Here is a 17,359-nt window from a genome sequence, read left to right as displayed (position 1 = left end):
TTAGTTCTTTGTTTAAACAAAAGCGTGAGGTACAGTCAGTTTGGCAGTCAGTTTTCATGCGCAACTTCAGGTTGAGTAAATCGTTTCGGACACAGGGAACCGTTGGAATGACACAAATAAATGAACTTTTTTTTTTTTCCTTTTTACAAAACCCGCAATTTCATCTCTTCATGCGATGAATCATGATATATTGTATTTTATTAAAAGAATCCTCTCTTAAGTCAGTTTTCCACACTGGAACAAGTTGACACGATGCACGAGTAAGAATGAGAAAAGTCGATATTAACAGATGGAGCAGAAATCCCACCTCTGAATGATGATTTATGTAGATTTTTTTTAACTTTAGGAATTACAAACCTCCTAAATTCAGAATTTATACCCAAGGATAATTCAGATGACAAGGTTTTTGAGGCGTTTTGATTTTTACAGCGCTAAGGGTTTAAAGTCGGTACCGTTCAGGGATGTGTGGCATTTAGGCTCAGATTGTCTAGAAGGAAAAAATAAAACAATACACAAGTTAAACCTTCACAACTTCACAAAATCACTTCTGTCTGAGGTCCAAAGGTCATCCATTAAAAAAAGACACTTTTTTTTTTTAGTTTGATCAAGAGTCACAGTCAAAGCAGTTCAGATTTATACATATTTTCTCCCTAATTTCTCATTTATCAAATTGGTTTTAGTATTAAGTAATCTCTCCTTCATCTCTCACATCTGTTTCTGTACAAACCTGCTGTTTCCACCAGAGGGCGCTACAGTTTTGAGTTGATGTCGACACCACTTGTAACCATGACACATGAAAATACTTCCACATCCATATTTAAAAAAATATGTCCACATCGTCTTTGTAAGAAATGTAGGTTTCATCTCCTTGCAGCACAACTCCAAACTCCCTTTTCCCTTCAACAGTTGGTGATTTAATGTTTCCCCACTCCACCTGGATCAAAATGGAAAGAAGCAGCTCATCGTTTACACCTGCTCAGAGGTGAAAAGTCAGAACGGACCAGGTGATCCTCGTCTACGTGACAGCAGCTGAAGGACTTGCTTCCTGAGCAAGTCACACCGATTCTGATCGTCCGCTGCAGGGATGGATGAGGAAGTACAGGCGCTGCCGTCGTTCTATGTGACCTTCTCATGTTGGATCTGGTAGTAGCAGGCCTGCGGGGGTGAAGAGACATGAGTGCGTGACCCGACTATGGATGCAAAGACCCCAGCAAAGCTGAGAGTGCGCGGCTGTGCGTTACCTTCAGGGTGGTAAACATGATTCCGTGCTCGCCGTGCTGAACGCACGGATCCATCAGGTCTTCAATCAGGCTGACCTCTGAGCCGAGATTTCGGATTCTAACGGGAAAACACGAGATGGATTTTATTTAAACAACAACAGAGAAAGTGGTAAATAACTAAACAAACTGCAGACCAACAATGGACTAAATCAGCTGCCTAGAGATTGTTTAAGGACGCAATCTCGAGTAAATGGATAAATGGTTGGTTGGTTGGATGATGGATGGATGGATGGATAAATTGGTTGGTCGGTTGAATGGTTGGTTAAATGATGATAGATGGTTGGTTGGATGGATGGATGGATGGATGGATAAATTGGTTGGTCGGTTGAATGGTTGGTCAGATGATGGATGGATGGATGGATGGACTATCATGATCTCAAACTAAGTCGCCTGCACTGTTTTCTGAAACAACCGCTCTGCTTCCTCTCAGCCATCAGAGCCAGTCAGCGCCGTACCGGGCCCGCAGCACCACATACAGGAACACGGGGAACAGTTCATCCATGGACCACAGGAAGTCCTGCTTCAGCAGAGATTGCACTTCCTGCGTGATCTCCTCGAAGGTGAGCTGGATCACCTGCAGCTTGTCTGACGGGGTGAACGTTGTGCTGCAAAAACACAGGAAACAGGAAGCCTGACTGATCTGCGCTCATGTTAGATTTACCTTAACTGTAGAGCTGACTTCTACCTGATCTGCTGTAGCGTTTCGACTGCCGAGGCAAAGCAGGCATCTTTAGTGCTTGAGATAACCTACAGAACATCATCGTTAAAGGAGGCTCTGTATCTAAAATGTAGAGAGTTCAATTTATTTCATAAGTTAAATAAATGATACCGGCTGCTTCTCTCCTGGAGCAGGCAAAGAGTTTGGGATTGAAACAGGCCAAAACTTTCTGCAACAGGAGAAGAAAAGCTAATAAAGTTACCAGGTCAGATTTCTCTTCCATGCGGTTGTAAGTATTCAGACAGAGCGTGTGTTTTTACTGTTGGACACCCAGGAAGGCAAGCAGGGCGAGGTCGGGCTGCTTGTTGAGGCGCAGGACACATTCCCAGTACATGTCATCCTCCTTCTCCTTCTCCAGAGCATAGAGAGTGAAGAGCGGTGGGTAGAGGCGAGGCAGCAGGACAGGCAGCAGCAGAGCCGAGCTACTCACCACGCGGCTGTAAATGATAAAAAAAAACACAAGAAGAAGAAGAAGAAGAAGTTCATCCTGATCTGTTCCAGCAGTGAGAGCAGCAGCTCAGTTCGTACCCTGGTTTGGGCGACTCTGACCGGTTGTCAGCGGACGTCTCCTGGTTTTCATCTGGAAGGTTTTCAGTTGGTTCGGGTATTAGACCGCCCTCTTCTGGCAGGTCAGGGAAGAGAAATCTGCAGAGAATTTAACACAAATAAGCCGGAAGATGAAGCACACAGAACAGCAGCGTCATTTTTGCTTGAAGATGCTCCTGCTTGTACCTGACAATCTGGAAGATGCGGAAGAGGTAAGACTTGATCTCGTTGACCGCCTGAGGCAGCAGGCGACGGTTCGCGCCCACGCCAACGTAGGTCATCCTGTAGACGGCCACAAGGGTTTCCACCAGCCGGCCCAGAGGATGGAGGGGGGTGTCACAAGCCTAAAACAGCAGAAGAGGATAATGATTTTCAGGTGTTTGCTTGTTTGACAACCTGAAGCTAAATTCCGATAGGGATGCAATCATACCAAAACTAACCAGGATCTACTGTGTCTCAAACATGTTTGTTTGAGACACAGGCCAGAAAAAAAGCACTTTTTTTTTTAACACATCCTTCCCAGTAAAATGTGGCTCATACTGGACATGTTTATATTTCTTTAGAATGACGTCAGTCAGAAAATAAGTTCTTAAGAATCTTACTTTTAAAAATGCCATTCCTTTAGACACAGTTTAGGAAGGAAATAAGACGGGAATCATAAACAACTGTACTATCTGAATGACAGAGGCATAAAATATATTAATATAACCAAAATAACTCATGCAAATTAAGAAAAAAAAAGGAGACTGATGACACGTCCTTGAGGGACACCACAATGGAAAGCTGCTGCTCTTCAATACTCTCTTCCATGGTTACGATTACATCAAGCAATTTCATTGTTGGAAAAAAAACCCCTGATAATTCATCAATGCTCATTCAAATATGTATACCTAAATGCAAAGATAAATGTCCGATGAACTCACCTTGAGTAGGTACATTCGGACGATGTGATATCTCTCAATTGTGATAGGCTCTTCATGTTGGGGGATGACCTCCAGGCCCTCTAGAGTTTTACTGTGACTCCGAGACAATATTTCTGGACTGAGAAACAAAAACCAGGAATGGAACCTCTCCTGTTCGGTAACGGTATTAAAAAAGGGTCAACTCTCATTTTTTTGGGTACCTGTCTTGGATCTGCTGCCTCCTGGAGGTCAGGGCCACAGCAATATTCTCCCAGGCCTTCAAGTGCTCCCCTTGCCCTGGTGCCTCGCAACCCAGCTGACTCCAGCACTCCTCAAACACTGCCTGCCACTTTTCCTCCGCCCTCACGCTCAGCCGACCCAACTTCCTGGTTGGATGGATGGATAGATTGGTCTAAACCACAGCGAGGCATTTCATTTAAAGGGTTTTCAAAGATAAAAACAAGAGCTTACACGGCCCGGTTCTTGTCCTTTTCAGCATCAAACAGGTTTGGCTTGAAGTAGGAGCCCGTCACTTTGAGGCCAGACCCCCACTCGCCACTAAAGGAACCCTCCAGGTAGTCACCATTCGGCATAGTAAGTACACCCTAAGTCAGAAAGAGACGGAGCGTTTAATCTCTAAATAGGGCTCATCTGATCCCTAGTGGGTGGCTTAGATCAGTTCACATTCAGTCCACCTTCCCACTGAGGGTCCAATCATCGGAGAACTCCCCCTCGTAGGTTGTGTCGTCCTCAGACAGAAGGATTCCTGTACCCTGAAGTATAAAAAACCGCCCCGGATTTAATCCCACCATCACAGCCGTTAGATTTTATAGCCTGTTTGCTAGAAATTCTCACCATCATCTTGTTGTCTTTGAAGGCACCTTCATAGTACAGACCAAACTGGGTGACGACGACCCCCGTGCCCTGCCGCTGGTGGTCCTGCCACATTCCCATGTACTTCTCCCCTCTTCAAAGATAAGAGGAACATCTGAGCAGACAATCCTTTGTCAAAATGAAACGATCTCGGGAAGTTCCGAGCGTTACTTTGTGATGTCGTCAAAGACTCCGTAGCCTGTTTTCTTGTCTTGTAGCCATTGTCCGATGAAAACGCTGGGGGACGAGGTGTTGTGCTTTCCGCTGCGCAGCATCCCGTGGCCGTGCCGCATGCCGTCCTGGAAGGAGCCGTCGTAAACTTCGCCGCTTGCGTACCTTCAGCCAGACAGAGGAGGCTTAGGCTCTCACAACATCGTGACAAATGCAACCTGGAGTTTCTCTTTTTAGCAGCATAACATGGTTTGTTTGGCAGCTCTTATTGGCATGACCGAGGAAATCAGTAAAGATTCAAGACAGAGAATTGTAGATGTACTCAAGTTGGAAAAACCTTAAAATGTAATACATAGTGCTCAGGTAAAAAAACCAACCCAAAAGCTAACTTGTTATCTTTATAATAGATTTACCGGTATGTCCCAAGGCCATGCATCTTCCCTTCTTTCCAGTAACCTTGATAAAGATCATCTTTACTCAGCGCCTTATTGGGACAAGCAAACTCCCCAAAGCTGCACAAGAGACACAAAAACAATGTTTGAAAAAAATAAATCTTTCTGCTTGGTGATTCTGATACATTTAGAGGTTATTCTCATTGCTCACCCATCCTCCAACCCGCTTTTGAACGAGCCAGTATAAATCCTCCTATCAGGCCACTTTAGGATACCTCTGAAATTATAAAAAATATAAAATTACAGAAATCCTACTTTGGCTAAAAAGTTTTCTTAGTGTCAAACCGTGACCAACCTGCCATGAGGCTTGCCAGTCAGCCAGCGACCCTCGTAAGTCGCATCCTTCAGCCGTCCGTCTTTATAGAATGTGTACGAAGCCGTCCTGGAGATCGGAGGGTCCGACTTTGACGTCGAGCCGCCGGCGTCCTGCCCCACCCCGCTCAGAGCCTGATCCACGGCCTGGTTGATGGCGCGGAGCCACTTGGTCTAAAAAAAAGAAAAAGGCAGAAAATCACAAATCCAGTAAAGTGAAAAAGTGTTTAGGAGGAGAGCCGTGTCCGTTTGTAGGTCTACCTTCTCGGCGGAAGACGAGGCCAGCAGAGTTAGCGTCTCCTCAGGCGTGACCACCTTCAAACCATGTCTGCACAGAAACCGATTCTGAAATCAGCCGCGACCAGCCCGACTCTGTCCACACGTATTCCAGGACAAAAGTATTTCATTTCAAAGTATTTGTTAGTCAATACTGACGACATACGAAAAATAATTATCCAAAATGGATTCCAAAACATTACATATCAAGAGCAAGTTTTATATTTTCTCTCAATATCCAAAAATGATTCCTCAGTGATGGATACTGAGCGAAATTTCGGATGTCTTTTGCAGTCTCGCACCGTTTGTAAAAGCTAACCGCTACAATCTTGATCTGTAAAACTGTGGGTTCAAAAAGAGGACATTTGTATTTTAAAGTTATTTATGTCAATAATATTTTTTTGGAAATCGTGTCTCCTTTAGCGCTTTTGCTTTTAAACAACTTACAGTCCGGACTCGTCCTCTGGTGTCGGCTCCACCCACAGCGTGGCCAGAGCGAAGATGTGATGGGTGGAGAACTGGACGTAGGTGGAGGAAGGAGGAGCGGAAGAGCGAAGATAAAAGGAGAAAATCTCAGTTTATAAAATGTGTTTTTGAAAAATAAATTTGAGACAAACGTCTCCGTTTCCAACATTAAAGTCTAAAAGAATCCAGATGTTCAACAGTTTCCATTACTACAGCCATATACATTTCATAAAAAGCTTTAAAGAAGGAATTTAATGTAGGACTGTTTATTCTAAAATATTCTAGTTTTCAACTTTTGATACTTTTTTTTTTTAAATCAACAAAAAAATGATTCGCTATCTATGGGAAAATATTAAAGTTTCTCCATGGATAAAATAAAAAATGTTTCTAAAAATGTCTCAATAACGAACAAAAATATTTGCATTTTTGGGCTTTATGCTTCAGGCTTTACTTGTATTTAATGAAAAAAAAAATCTCACATTTAAATAACAGATTTAAAACAATCATGCAAAACACACGATTTTTACATGCAGGTTCTAATGTCTGTCGACGCACCGCTTCTCAAATTCACACGGCAAAAAGTCCTGCAAAGATGTTGCAGAAATAAAGGCCTGGCTTCCAGTCACGCATTTTACATTTAAAACCGATGACGGCTGCACGTCCAAACAGGTTTCACACCATCGGGACAATCACAGGACTCACTAAACGACTCGATATGAACATAAAGGAAGTGGGAGAAACGAATGAAACAGGAACCTGCTGTTGAGAAGGCAACAAAAACTGTTGGTGGTTTTAGTTTTCATATCCCAAACCAACAGCATGAACCAAGGCTTTCCCAGGAAATAAAAACTTTCACCACCTTTTCTTGGATGTAGGTCAATTATCACTGATCGTAATGTGGGAGAAGAAATAAACGAGCAAATGACAGAAATGGGTAAAATGTTGGAGCCTTGGTTGTGGAGAGTTTATCTTCCCATGCAGCGTCCTGGAGGTGGAGGGCAGGCAGAGGGTGGAGGTCAGGAGAGGGCTGAGCATCACTTAAAGGATCCAGATAGTAACGCACCCGGATTTAGATATTTGTGGTTGGAAACCATAAATAGAGGTAAGATGGTAAAACACAAGTTTTACTTAATTTTTCTTAAAAGTGGCCTTTCATGTTTCCTTGAACAGGTCAAGATAAGTCTACGGTCTATACAAAACATGTTCATTTCAGATTTTTTGAGCCCTTTTCGGGCGTCTTATCATTTTAAATCCAAATAAGCTGCTGCTGGCCACACCCCCCCCAAATTCAACATTTATGTTCACAAGTGAAAATGGCTGAAAAATGATGCACAACTACACAACCGTACGTCTTTGGAAAGCAGACGCGGAGCATCCTGGGCAACCAACAAGAACACAGCAAGTGTTTTCTGGAGGGCAAGCCCAAAATACTTGTGTTTTCCAGCAGCGGTTATTCGGCACAAACATGGTGGAGCTCCGCTTGGGTTGCTAGGTAACAGGTTGGGTTTTGGTAGAGTTACTAAGTGAGGGGCAGAGCCTGCTGGTTTGTGATGTTACATTCAAGAGGTTTTTTGAAATGGCTCATTTTCCAGACACCATAAAACATGAAGTTATTGTCAAAACGTGGCTGAGTGGAACACAGGACCCAAGTGCAAAGGCAGTCACAGGTTCGAGTCCCGGCCCGTTGACTTTTGCCCTTAATCATAACTTGCTTTCTTGTCAATCTACTGTGAAACAAAGGGCAACAGAGCCAAAAATATTTTTAAAAACGTCTGGGTGTTTTTGTACGAGCACTTGGGCTGTTTTTAGAGACCCAGTTGGAAGTAGAAAAAAGTACAAAATGTGAGTATTGCATAATTGGTTCCCTTAAAGTTTTAAAACTTTTTTGTATATTTCAACCCAAAACATACATTGTAAAGGCAAAGTTTCCTACATATCTATCAAGATGTGCCAATGAAATAAACTAGACTGCACAAAAAAATTAATACAATCTACCATTCTGGAAAACCTGCCTCTTAATTTGGTGTTAACGGCTTGGCAAACTCGTGACAAACGTTTGAATATTTATGTGCAACATATTGTAAAAGTTCACTTTTATAACCCCTTAAAGGCCAACTGCAGTTTCTGTTTATTATTATTACTCCCTCGAATTAATTGGCTTTTTGGAGCCTTTAAACATATACAATAACTATTGAGATTGAATTTATCTAAAAACAGATAAATAGATGTATTGACTTCAGTTAATTTCAAAAATTTTAAATTGAATTCTGTGATATTAATAATAAATAAATAAATAAATAAATAAAGCTGATGACTCAAAGCCCTAAACACCTAAAACAAAGACAGACAAGAAAGAAGAAAAACAAAGAGGATGAAGAGGGGCTGGACAGGGGGAGATGAAATCGTCTCCTGGCTGGATACTTACAAGGTTTTTACAAGGCGCCACGCCCTGACAGCACAGAGGCAAGCACACACAGACTCTTGAAACACACCGGAGAGAGAAAAAGCAGAACAGCCAAAGATGTGACGCAGCAAGAGCACGCGTGAGGGTCTGACCTGCGCGTGCACCAGCGAGTCGTTGAAGAGGATGAACCAGTTGACGGAAAAGCGGCCGGCGTTCTGCACCGAGAGAGATTTGTTGCTGCTCTCGTAGATGAGTCGGCGGTGGGGCTTCCTCAGGGAGTCCTGGCCACAAACAGAGCTCACGTTTATCCTGCTGAAGCGCCACGAGACGCCGAGGACGCCCGAAACCAAAGGAGTACCGTCATTTTCCCCGGGAAGCTCTTCCAGAAGTGGAAGGTGTACTCGGCCTCTTTCCTTTTCCTCTTCAGCTGCAGAGTCAGAGCTTCGAACTTGGACCAGCTGTCCTGCAGCTTCTGGTAGTCACCGGAACTCTGAATCGACGACAGACATAAAATAAACACGGTGCTGCCTGCTTTAGGTGGAATAATGACGGTCATTTCAGTCGACTTTACCACCAGCAAATCAACAATTTAAGCTGATTTCATTTCAGCATTTAAAAATCACTTCTGATACCGATATGTGAGGTTTAGCATCGGCCGATACCGATACGATACTGAGAAATAACGCTGGATTGACTTAAAATTGTTCTTTTTTTTTATATGGACATAAATGTACTGAATAACAAAATTATTTGATATCTCTGCACCAGTATAGCACATCTGATAGCTTCACACACTACAAACAAGCAAAAATTGAAACTGACACAAACAATAAGTTGACTACATTGGTCAAACATGTAGAAAATAAACTGCAACAAACTTTTAAAATGGTTCAGAAAGTACAATTAATTCTAAATATAATGTAAAATAAATAAATATCACTCATAGAAAAAAAAGCATAGAATTAGACTAAGTAGATTTGCTCTTGTGGAACCGACACGTTGTCACGATTCCTGATCCAGAATTGTTTTCAATATCAGGACCGATATCGACCGATATCAGATTGGTGTTTCTCGATCATCTACTCTGCGTACCACTTCGAAGCAGGTGGCCAGTTTGAGCAGCAGCCGGCCGTATTCGTGCAAGTGTTGTGTTGGGAGGTAGAAGAGCGCCACCAAGAGGTCGGAAGTGGCGGTGTTCTCCTCGCTGCACTCCGACAGCCTCTGCAGCAACTCGGGACTTTTTCCGAAGATGTCCCTTAAAAAAAAAAAAAGAACAAAATAAATTAGCATTTAATATTGTGAAACACATGTTTTCAGGTTAAAGCTAACAGTAAACTCACAAGGACGGTTTTGTAAGAGCGTGGAAACCTCCCATCACAAAGAAGTTCCCCACAGTTGAACAGTAGCTTTAAAACAACAGAAGAGTTATTAAACAGAAAGCTGGAGCGCAGAATCAAAAAACGTCGCGTTTCTGGATACGAACTTGTTGTAGACGTCTAGGAAGATGCTGGCGTGCTCCAGCATGAGGAGGCTGCTGACGTCACGGCCGCGCCGCAGGTTGGCGGTGAGGCTGGCGGCGTGCTGCCCGGTCAGGTGGCTCAGCAGGCTGAATCTGCCCGCCAGCGTCTGCAGGAGCTCAGTGGCCGCCGGCCCCAACGCTGAGCTCAGAGACTCTGAAGAAGGAGCCAAATTAGTGAGGCATTTTACACACAAAGGTACCAATATCAGTTTAACTTGTTCTCACCGAGCTCCAGCAGGGGGCGCAGAACTTGGGATTTGACGTCGCACAGCTTGCAGTAGAACTTCCTCTCCGCGGACGCCAACTCGTGCAGACTGGAGATGAAGCCCATGACGTTCCTGTCGGACAGCGCGACGCACCGGCGCCCGCCGGCGACCACGCCGCTCACGAAGCCCAGCTGAAGAACGACACGCAACAAAATTTAAAACAAGATTCTGAATAAAAAAAAAAATATCAAGAACATTAACAAAAATAATAACTTTAGCGCAAAGCTGATTAGTTTTACATCATAACACCCCACAGTTTGCAACTATAAACCACATTCTGGACTTATTGGTCAGCTCCAGTGGACGATAAAATTATGTCCACAAGTCTTTTAAAGACTACTGAAAAGACATAAAATTCAAGACAAAAAAGCTTATTACTATATAATTGGATATTGTCTGCATACACAGAAAATAATAGCCAGAAAAAAAAAAAATTTGAAAAAAATAAGATAAAATTTCTCAGAGTGCCCCATATGGTTTTCACTAACTCCAATTCAAAACCTTTTTAAGATTATCAATGAAATGCAAGACCTGGTTCATGACAAACATGTACAAATGTATATATTTCAGACATAATGCCAAGGGTTTTTTTTTGCGCTGAACGAATGTAGCATCGAATGAGTTGGCAACGTAATCTTACGTTCATGCAGAATGGGAGCAGGACGGGCTGCTGGGTGTAGCCTCCCGGCCTCTCGTCTTCCTCCTCCACCTCCTCTTCCTCTCCTCCAGCCTCCTTCACCTGCTGCCCGCTGTAGTAAATGATGGGCTGGATGCAGTCTCCGTCAGCCAGCAGCAGAGTGTGTCTCTCCCCAGCGCTGGCGTCCCAAACCCGGATCCCCTCCGACAGCTGGAAGGGAGTAAGAAGAAAAAAAACGAATAAAAATGCCAACGCGACTCCTGGGATGAACTTCAGCACCGGTTAGTTTACAGACTTTTGCAAGACGGGGGACGGTGCTGGGCGTGTCCATGTGTCCCAGCTGACCGGAGAGGTTACTGCCCCATGAATACACCTAGAGAGGAAATACACACATTTTTTTTTTAAATATACTGTTAGCAATTGAAGATAAATACCATAAATGTTAAGTGCCGACAGGCGGACCTGAGACTGAGCCGTCAGAGCGATGGAGTGATGAGCGCCGGCTGAAACACGGATCACCTCCTTCTTGTTCAGGCTCTTGATGCAGAGCGGCTGCAGCCTGCAAACACACACCAAACACACACCGCCGCAGCGTTTCCACCGACCGTATGATAGACAATATTGAGAATTACTTCATGAAAACACACCAATTAAAAACAAACAAAGAAAACGTGTTTTGGTACAAGGATAAGTTGTTTTTTTCTTTGACTGCATGTTGGGGCCATTGGAGACAGAGAAGTAAAATATGTGCTAAGAAACTTAGAAATGTAGAAATTTCTGAGTTTCAAGTGTCAAGAAATTTCAACTTTTGAAACTCAAATAATATCCAAGTTTCTTCCAGAAAATTTCTGAGATTCATCTCAAAATGTTAGTTTTTTTTTTCTAACCAATTTTTGACTTTTGGAGCTCAGAAAATTTCTGAAAAAAATCAAACAGTATGGGTTTTTTTACGTTTGAAAGTTGTTTTTTTTTAAGAGAAATTCTGAGATTAATCTAAAAATGTCTAATTGGTTTTGTGCTCATTCGTAACGCAAACACAGCAAGTTAGACTTAATAATCATGAAGCATTAACCAAAAAGCAGCTGCTAAAAATCGATGAAAAGACAGATAGATAAATAGCACTTTGGTTACTCAAACGCCTGTTTGAGGAAAACTGAAGCCCTTCATTTGGTCTGTCCACCTGTCCAGGTTGTCTCCGTGTCCCAGCTCCCCGTGCTCGCCGTGTCCCCAGCTCCACACTTCGGTCTGCAGGGTGGGAAACACCTCCTGGTCCTCGGGAACGCCCCCTCCCATGGGGGTGAGGGCGAAGGCCCGCGTCCTGGAGCGCCCCATCTTCCTCAGCAGCCGCGGCGACACTGCGGAGACGAAGAGCCGACACGTAAAAAAGGTTCGTCTTTGGAAGATTTAAGGACATTGTGATTGATGGAGGTTAAAGTGACTCAAAGACGAGAGTGAACTCATGCCTGCGCACAGACGGAAACAATGGCTGCATTTAATCAGACGAAACGTGCAGATCAGTGAAGGTTAATAGAAACGAAGAGACAACCAAAGCAAAACCGACCCAAACTGTTAGTGAAGAAAACTGGATGTGCTTCGTGCACAAATAGCGACCTTCTTACTGCATGTCCTGCTAATTTAAATAAAGAGAAATCTGGTGCATTTTAGTCAGAAACCACCACTGCGACAAGCTCCACTTCCCTTTAGAAACCAATTCTTCAACTAAATGTTTCACTTCTTGTTATTGTTCACGACCTGCTGCAGGCCGTATCCAGATGAGCGGCTGCCGCATGTCGTCTATTGACCGGGAGATTTCAGAGGTTGACCTTTAGCCTTTCTGTGGCGAAGACTGAAAACAGGAATGGCTCAAGACAAACAGACGACTGAAAAAACAGCAGCAGAAAAACCAGCCAACACAGAAGCAGATGAGATAAACTGCGTTTCCATTACGAATGTGAGCAAAATTTGGTTTATATTCCGCTAATGTAGAAAAAAAAGAAAAACACAGTTTTGCAATTAAATAAACGCAATGAAAATCAACACGTGAATACGTTTGTTCACAGCGCCATCTTCCTCCTGTCACTTCCTGTCGTCTTCTTTATCTTTTCCGTCAGTAGAAAAAAAACAACACTGCCCCCTAGCGTAAAAACCTTTTATTGAAAAAACAGAGATTTTTTGCCAAAATTGGTTGTTTCCATTAATACATATTTATTTTCCTAATCCAATTTCAATGTGCCTACACAATTTTTTATGGCTAATGGAAACGCAGCTATAGATGCTCCAGAGCGAAAGGCATGCATCCAGCTGCACACGCGCTGGCTGTACTTACGCAGTGGGCCATAGGAGGAGGATAAGAGGTGAACGGCGTATCTACCCTGAGAAAGGAGCCCCGGCAGCGAGAGGCGGCGCCGCAGACCCTCTGCCTCCTCCTCGTGAATGTCCCCTGTGCTGGAGCTCTTCTTGGCCTGGACCGACTCTTCCCGGCGGACGCGCTCCGCCCCGCCGTCGGCCGCCCCGCCGAGCGCCTCCAGCCGCGACGACGGCAAGTAGAAGTTCATCATCCTCTTCAGGGAGAGGGCCTCGTAGGTGGAGGCAACGCGCTCGCCCACCGCCGAGGCACAGGATGCCACCAGGCTGTTGAGGGCCGACGAGCCGCGGCCCAACGATGGCGTCTGGTGGGGGGGGGGAAACAAACACACACACACACAAAAAAACCCTGAGCAGAAGCAGATTTCAGCAGAAATTCTGAAAACTTAGAGCTCGAGCTTGTAACTTTTATAAAAACAAAAAATAAAACAAATCTTTGACTTATTTATTATAACTGTCACCATGTCATTACAGTTTGTTATGAGACAGATGATTTGTGAAAACATCAATCTCCCCGTCTCCTCCCTGAGCTGCTATTGACATCCGAAGAAATGCACCAAAAACAACCAATCAAAGCCCAGGGGGGTCGGTCTTAGCGCTGTCAATTGATCTAATGTAGATGCTGCTAAATGTGCTAATGCTGGAGAAACAACTTGGTCATTTATGTATTAACAAATGCTATGAATTATTAAATACAAGATATTCTAATTGTGCTTAACTAAAAGTTGCCAGATGAATTTTTCTGTTCTGTGACGGATCCAGATGCTCACCTGCAGCGCGTGCAGACCGCCGTTGGCCATCTTGGCTTCAGTCTGCGATGCGTCCGACAGCTTCCTCAGGTATTCCTTCACTTCCTGCTCGCCAGGATACGGGGAGCTCTTAGCGGAAGAGGTGGAAGCAGCAGCTTTAGGGGAAGGCAGGGGGTCCGAGTCAGAGGGCAGGTGCGCTGTGGTAGTTGTTCCTGCCTTCTGGGAGTCCTCGGGGTCAGGGGTGGGGTCAGGAGTGCGAGCTGCTGGGGTTGAAGTGGAGCTGCTGTGGGAGGGCAGGATGGGTTCAGATGGGGATGTTTTCAAGGTTTGGGTAGGAGGGGGGTCCTCTCTGGCTTCCACTCCCATGGGGCAGTAATGGCCGTCAGAGATTATGACGTGGTCCTCTTTGTCCGTCATCGTGTACAGCAGCTGGTTACACTGGTTGCATTTGTCCACAGGGGGACGCTGGATACCGTCGGGTCCCACGCAGCGCACCAGAGCTAGGCTGTGCGAAGCACCGCAGGCCACCTGCAGCACCCACCTCCCAGCCAGCTGCTCCACCTTCTGAGGCTTCCAGACGGGGAAGACAGCCGCTTTCAGGCCCAGCTGACACCCACTGCCCCACGCCCACACCTCCCTCTGCGCCGACAGCGCAAGGCTGTGTTTCTCTCCGCAAGCTAGCTCCAGGATGGGCACCGACTGAGCACCGCCGGGTTCCAGCAGGGCTACGGGCGTCGGGTTGGGCACGCAGCTGAGGCCCGACAGGCCGCACTGGCCCGCCGCGTTGTCCCCCCACATGTGGACGGTGCCGTCCTCCGTTACCGCCCCGCTGTGGAAGCTCCCGGCTGCGACCGCGACCACCCGCTGCCCGCTGAGCGCGTTCTCCAGGGTCGGCTTAGTAGGCTGGGACGACTGAGTCTGCTTCCATGGCAACTCCCCAAAAGTATACACCTGTCCTCCTGTAAATTAAAAAAACAGAAACAAAACAACAGAGGAAACTTTTCTTTTAATATGAAGTCAGCTCTACATAAAAAAAAGTTAAATTAAGATTCAGAGTAGGACTGGGAAATAAAAATCCGATTTTAATCGATTTTTTTCACTCGCTTTCTTTCCTGAAAAAAAAAAACAAACAAAAAAAAACCAAATGGCAGAAAATATTTTCAAGAAGTGGTTTTTATTTCAATTATCCCTTGTGAGTTGTACGATGGAGTATTAGAACCAGGACATGAATTTTTGTTTAATTATGAGAATATAGTCACACTATTAGCAGAATAAAGTCAGGATTTTACCAGGAAAAATCCTTAAAATTTTATCTATTTTATTCTCCTAAAATTATGACTGCACTCTTGTACTTTTATGACTTAATTCTTTTCATAAAAAAAAAAAAAATAAATAAATAAATAAATAAAATAGAGAAATCTTAGTCTGACTCTAATACTCTGTCGTGGAGCTGACCTGAATTTAAAGCCCAAGTAAATAGAAGCTGTAAAACATGCTTTTCAAACAAGACGACTGATCTTGGGCATGCTGACATCACTCTGAACTATGGAAACCAAAACTATGAAAAGCTTTGTTGAAAAGAAAAAAAAAAGTTTTCCAAAATTTAAATATGCAAAAACCAAAGATTTGATAAATCAGTTTATCACCCACTTAGGAGGTTTGGCAGTAATTGTCAAACAAGGTACTCTCCTAATTGGGAAAGACTTTACAGTTATCTTATCATATTATACATGCAGATAACAGTCTAGCGTGGTTCCTTTACTACACATTATTAGCAATTGAAATGACTTTCTCTTTTTTCCCTCAGCAAGGGAGTCGTACCAAGGACGGGAATCGAGCTCGGTAACCTCTATCTGCGGTCCCGTGGCGCTCTAACCACTGCGCCACGGGACAACTCTAGCTTCATTTCTATGCCTTTGAATCACGGCAGCGCAGTTTCACCTTCCACCAGCAGAACCCCGTGCTGCGCTCCGAGGGCGACCTGCAGCACTGGCCGCGGGAGGAGCAGCCTCTCTGGGACCACGCTGTAGGAATAGCCCCTCCAGGAGTGGAGGAGACCCCGCTCCCCTCCGTCCTCATCTTCAGAGCTGGAGGAAAAAAAGCACATTGATGTCAGTGCAAAAAAAAAGAAAGAAAAAAAAAAGAAGCTTCGACCAGTTTTAAATAAAAGAAAGAGTGATTAAAAGAGGAATTGGAGATGTGTGGGTGGCTGCAGTAGCAGCTTTTCCAACAACAGTTGTTTTGTTGGTTAAAGCAGAAGTGAGCTCCGTCCGTAGGCGATGTCACATGGTGATCACATCCATCCAGGCTGCCTGGAGAAACAGCTGAGCAGGATTATATCAGCCCCAATCCTGAGGAGGTGATGGGACCTACCTCTTCCCCTGGGCTTCCATCAGTGAGTGGGCTCTACTGCTCCATCAGGACCTGGCTGCTGCTCTCAGCCCTGTGTAACAAACCAAGCATTAACAGTCAGCTTCCTAATGAAGCCCATTTATAGGCTGTCAATCTGATTTTAACCAAACAGAAACCATACAATTGAGCCAACTGGTTTAGATCTTAAAACGAAAGCACGTTGTCGCCCTTCACATTTTTTCTGAGATAAAATTTACCATTTCATTAAAATACATTTATTCCATTATTTGCAGCACAAACTGCGGACGTAATAATTCTGAAAAACATCATAATACAGCTTCTGGCAGGTGTTTGCTAATCTTTGCTGTCTGATATCAGCTAACCTGGCAGCTAGCAACAAAAACAAACCCAAACCTTAAAGGTAAACAAGATAAAAAATAAAAAATAAAAAACTTCTTTTTCTTACCAGCCGGTTCTGCTGACTGTTCTTCTGGTTGTTACTTTAGCCCAGAAGGTAAATCCTCCGTTAGTGGAGCTGTTGGCAGAGAAAAGCCGCTGCTTGTTGTTTTACTGTTGACATTAGCGGTTAGCTGCAAAGATGGTCTACAAAACAAGAGGCGCTACTCAGCATTGAAATTGAGGAAAAATGAGAAAGAACCAGGTTTCTTAAAGTGACAGTACGAATACGCCGGAACTAGAATTTGGGACATTTAGAAATCCTTTAGTATCCAGCTTATGCGTAATTCTCCTCTAATGAATCACAGTGCCGTATAAATCAGGAGTGCCCAAAGTGCGGTCATTTTTAAACGGAACTGATGCATACATTTTATATAACATTTGAAGGGGGACCATTACAAACCCTAATTTATGCATTATTAAATGGAGAGTGTTTGGTAATGAACAACGTATTTCATTTTATTAGCCATGTGTTTGGGGGTGGATGGGAGGTTATTTGCTGTAATTTAATAACATAATAGGTAGGTCACAAAAGTCTATACTATTTCCTGAAAAAGAGACATGGCTGAATTCAACACAGGTTTTTGAACAAAGTTTTTGTATTCTTTGCCAAGTAT

The 17,359-nt window shown here is 44.1% G+C and overlaps 1 protein-coding gene across 5 annotated transcripts; it reads right to left on the bottom strand.

Moving 5' to 3' along the window:
• Window positions 1–126: 126 nt before the first annotated feature.
• Window positions 127–16,907, bottom strand: als2b (alsin Rho guanine nucleotide exchange factor ALS2 b). 5 transcript variants are annotated; one of them, XM_016679923.1, is made up of 35 exons: window positions 16,753–16,907; window positions 16,308–16,377; window positions 15,876–16,021; window positions 13,956–14,893; window positions 13,148–13,490; window positions 12,002–12,176; window positions 11,284–11,380; window positions 11,117–11,194; window positions 10,825–11,031; window positions 10,144–10,315; window positions 9,883–10,072; window positions 9,740–9,805; window positions 9,492–9,654; window positions 8,758–8,889; window positions 8,552–8,680; window positions 8,421–8,444; window positions 5,978–6,048; window positions 5,516–5,582; window positions 5,238–5,428; window positions 5,094–5,159; window positions 4,904–5,002; window positions 4,491–4,655; window positions 4,302–4,413; window positions 4,142–4,219; window positions 3,918–4,051; window positions 3,668–3,832; window positions 3,468–3,585; window positions 2,731–2,888; window positions 2,527–2,643; window positions 2,259–2,435; window positions 2,110–2,167; window positions 1,966–2,027; window positions 1,736–1,885; window positions 1,242–1,338; window positions 127–1,155 (listed from the first exon to the last, which is right to left on the bottom strand). In XM_016679923.1, exons 2-35 carry the CDS (start codon window positions 16,325–16,327, stop codon window positions 1,117–1,119), a joined length of 5,004 nt encoding a protein of 1,667 aa, XP_016535409.1. In that variant the 5' UTR covers window positions 16,328–16,377; window positions 16,753–16,907; the 3' UTR covers window positions 127–1,116. The 5 variants fall into 5 exon arrangements, with proteins under 5 accessions (XP_016535409.1, XP_016535410.1, XP_016535412.1 ...); XM_016679924.1 differs by having other exon boundaries at window positions 2,548–2,643; XM_016679926.1 differs by having other exon boundaries at window positions 13,193–13,490.
• Window positions 16,908–17,359: the final 452 nt, after the last annotated feature.

The sequence above is a fragment of the Poecilia formosa genome, unplaced genomic scaffold (genome assembly GCF_000485575.1).
Source record: "Poecilia formosa unplaced genomic scaffold, Poecilia_formosa-5.1.2 Scaffold225, whole genome shotgun sequence".
Taxonomy (NCBI): Eukaryota; Metazoa; Chordata; class Actinopteri; order Cyprinodontiformes; family Poeciliidae; genus Poecilia; species Poecilia formosa.
This window is presented reverse-complemented; position numbering and strand designations above follow the sequence as displayed.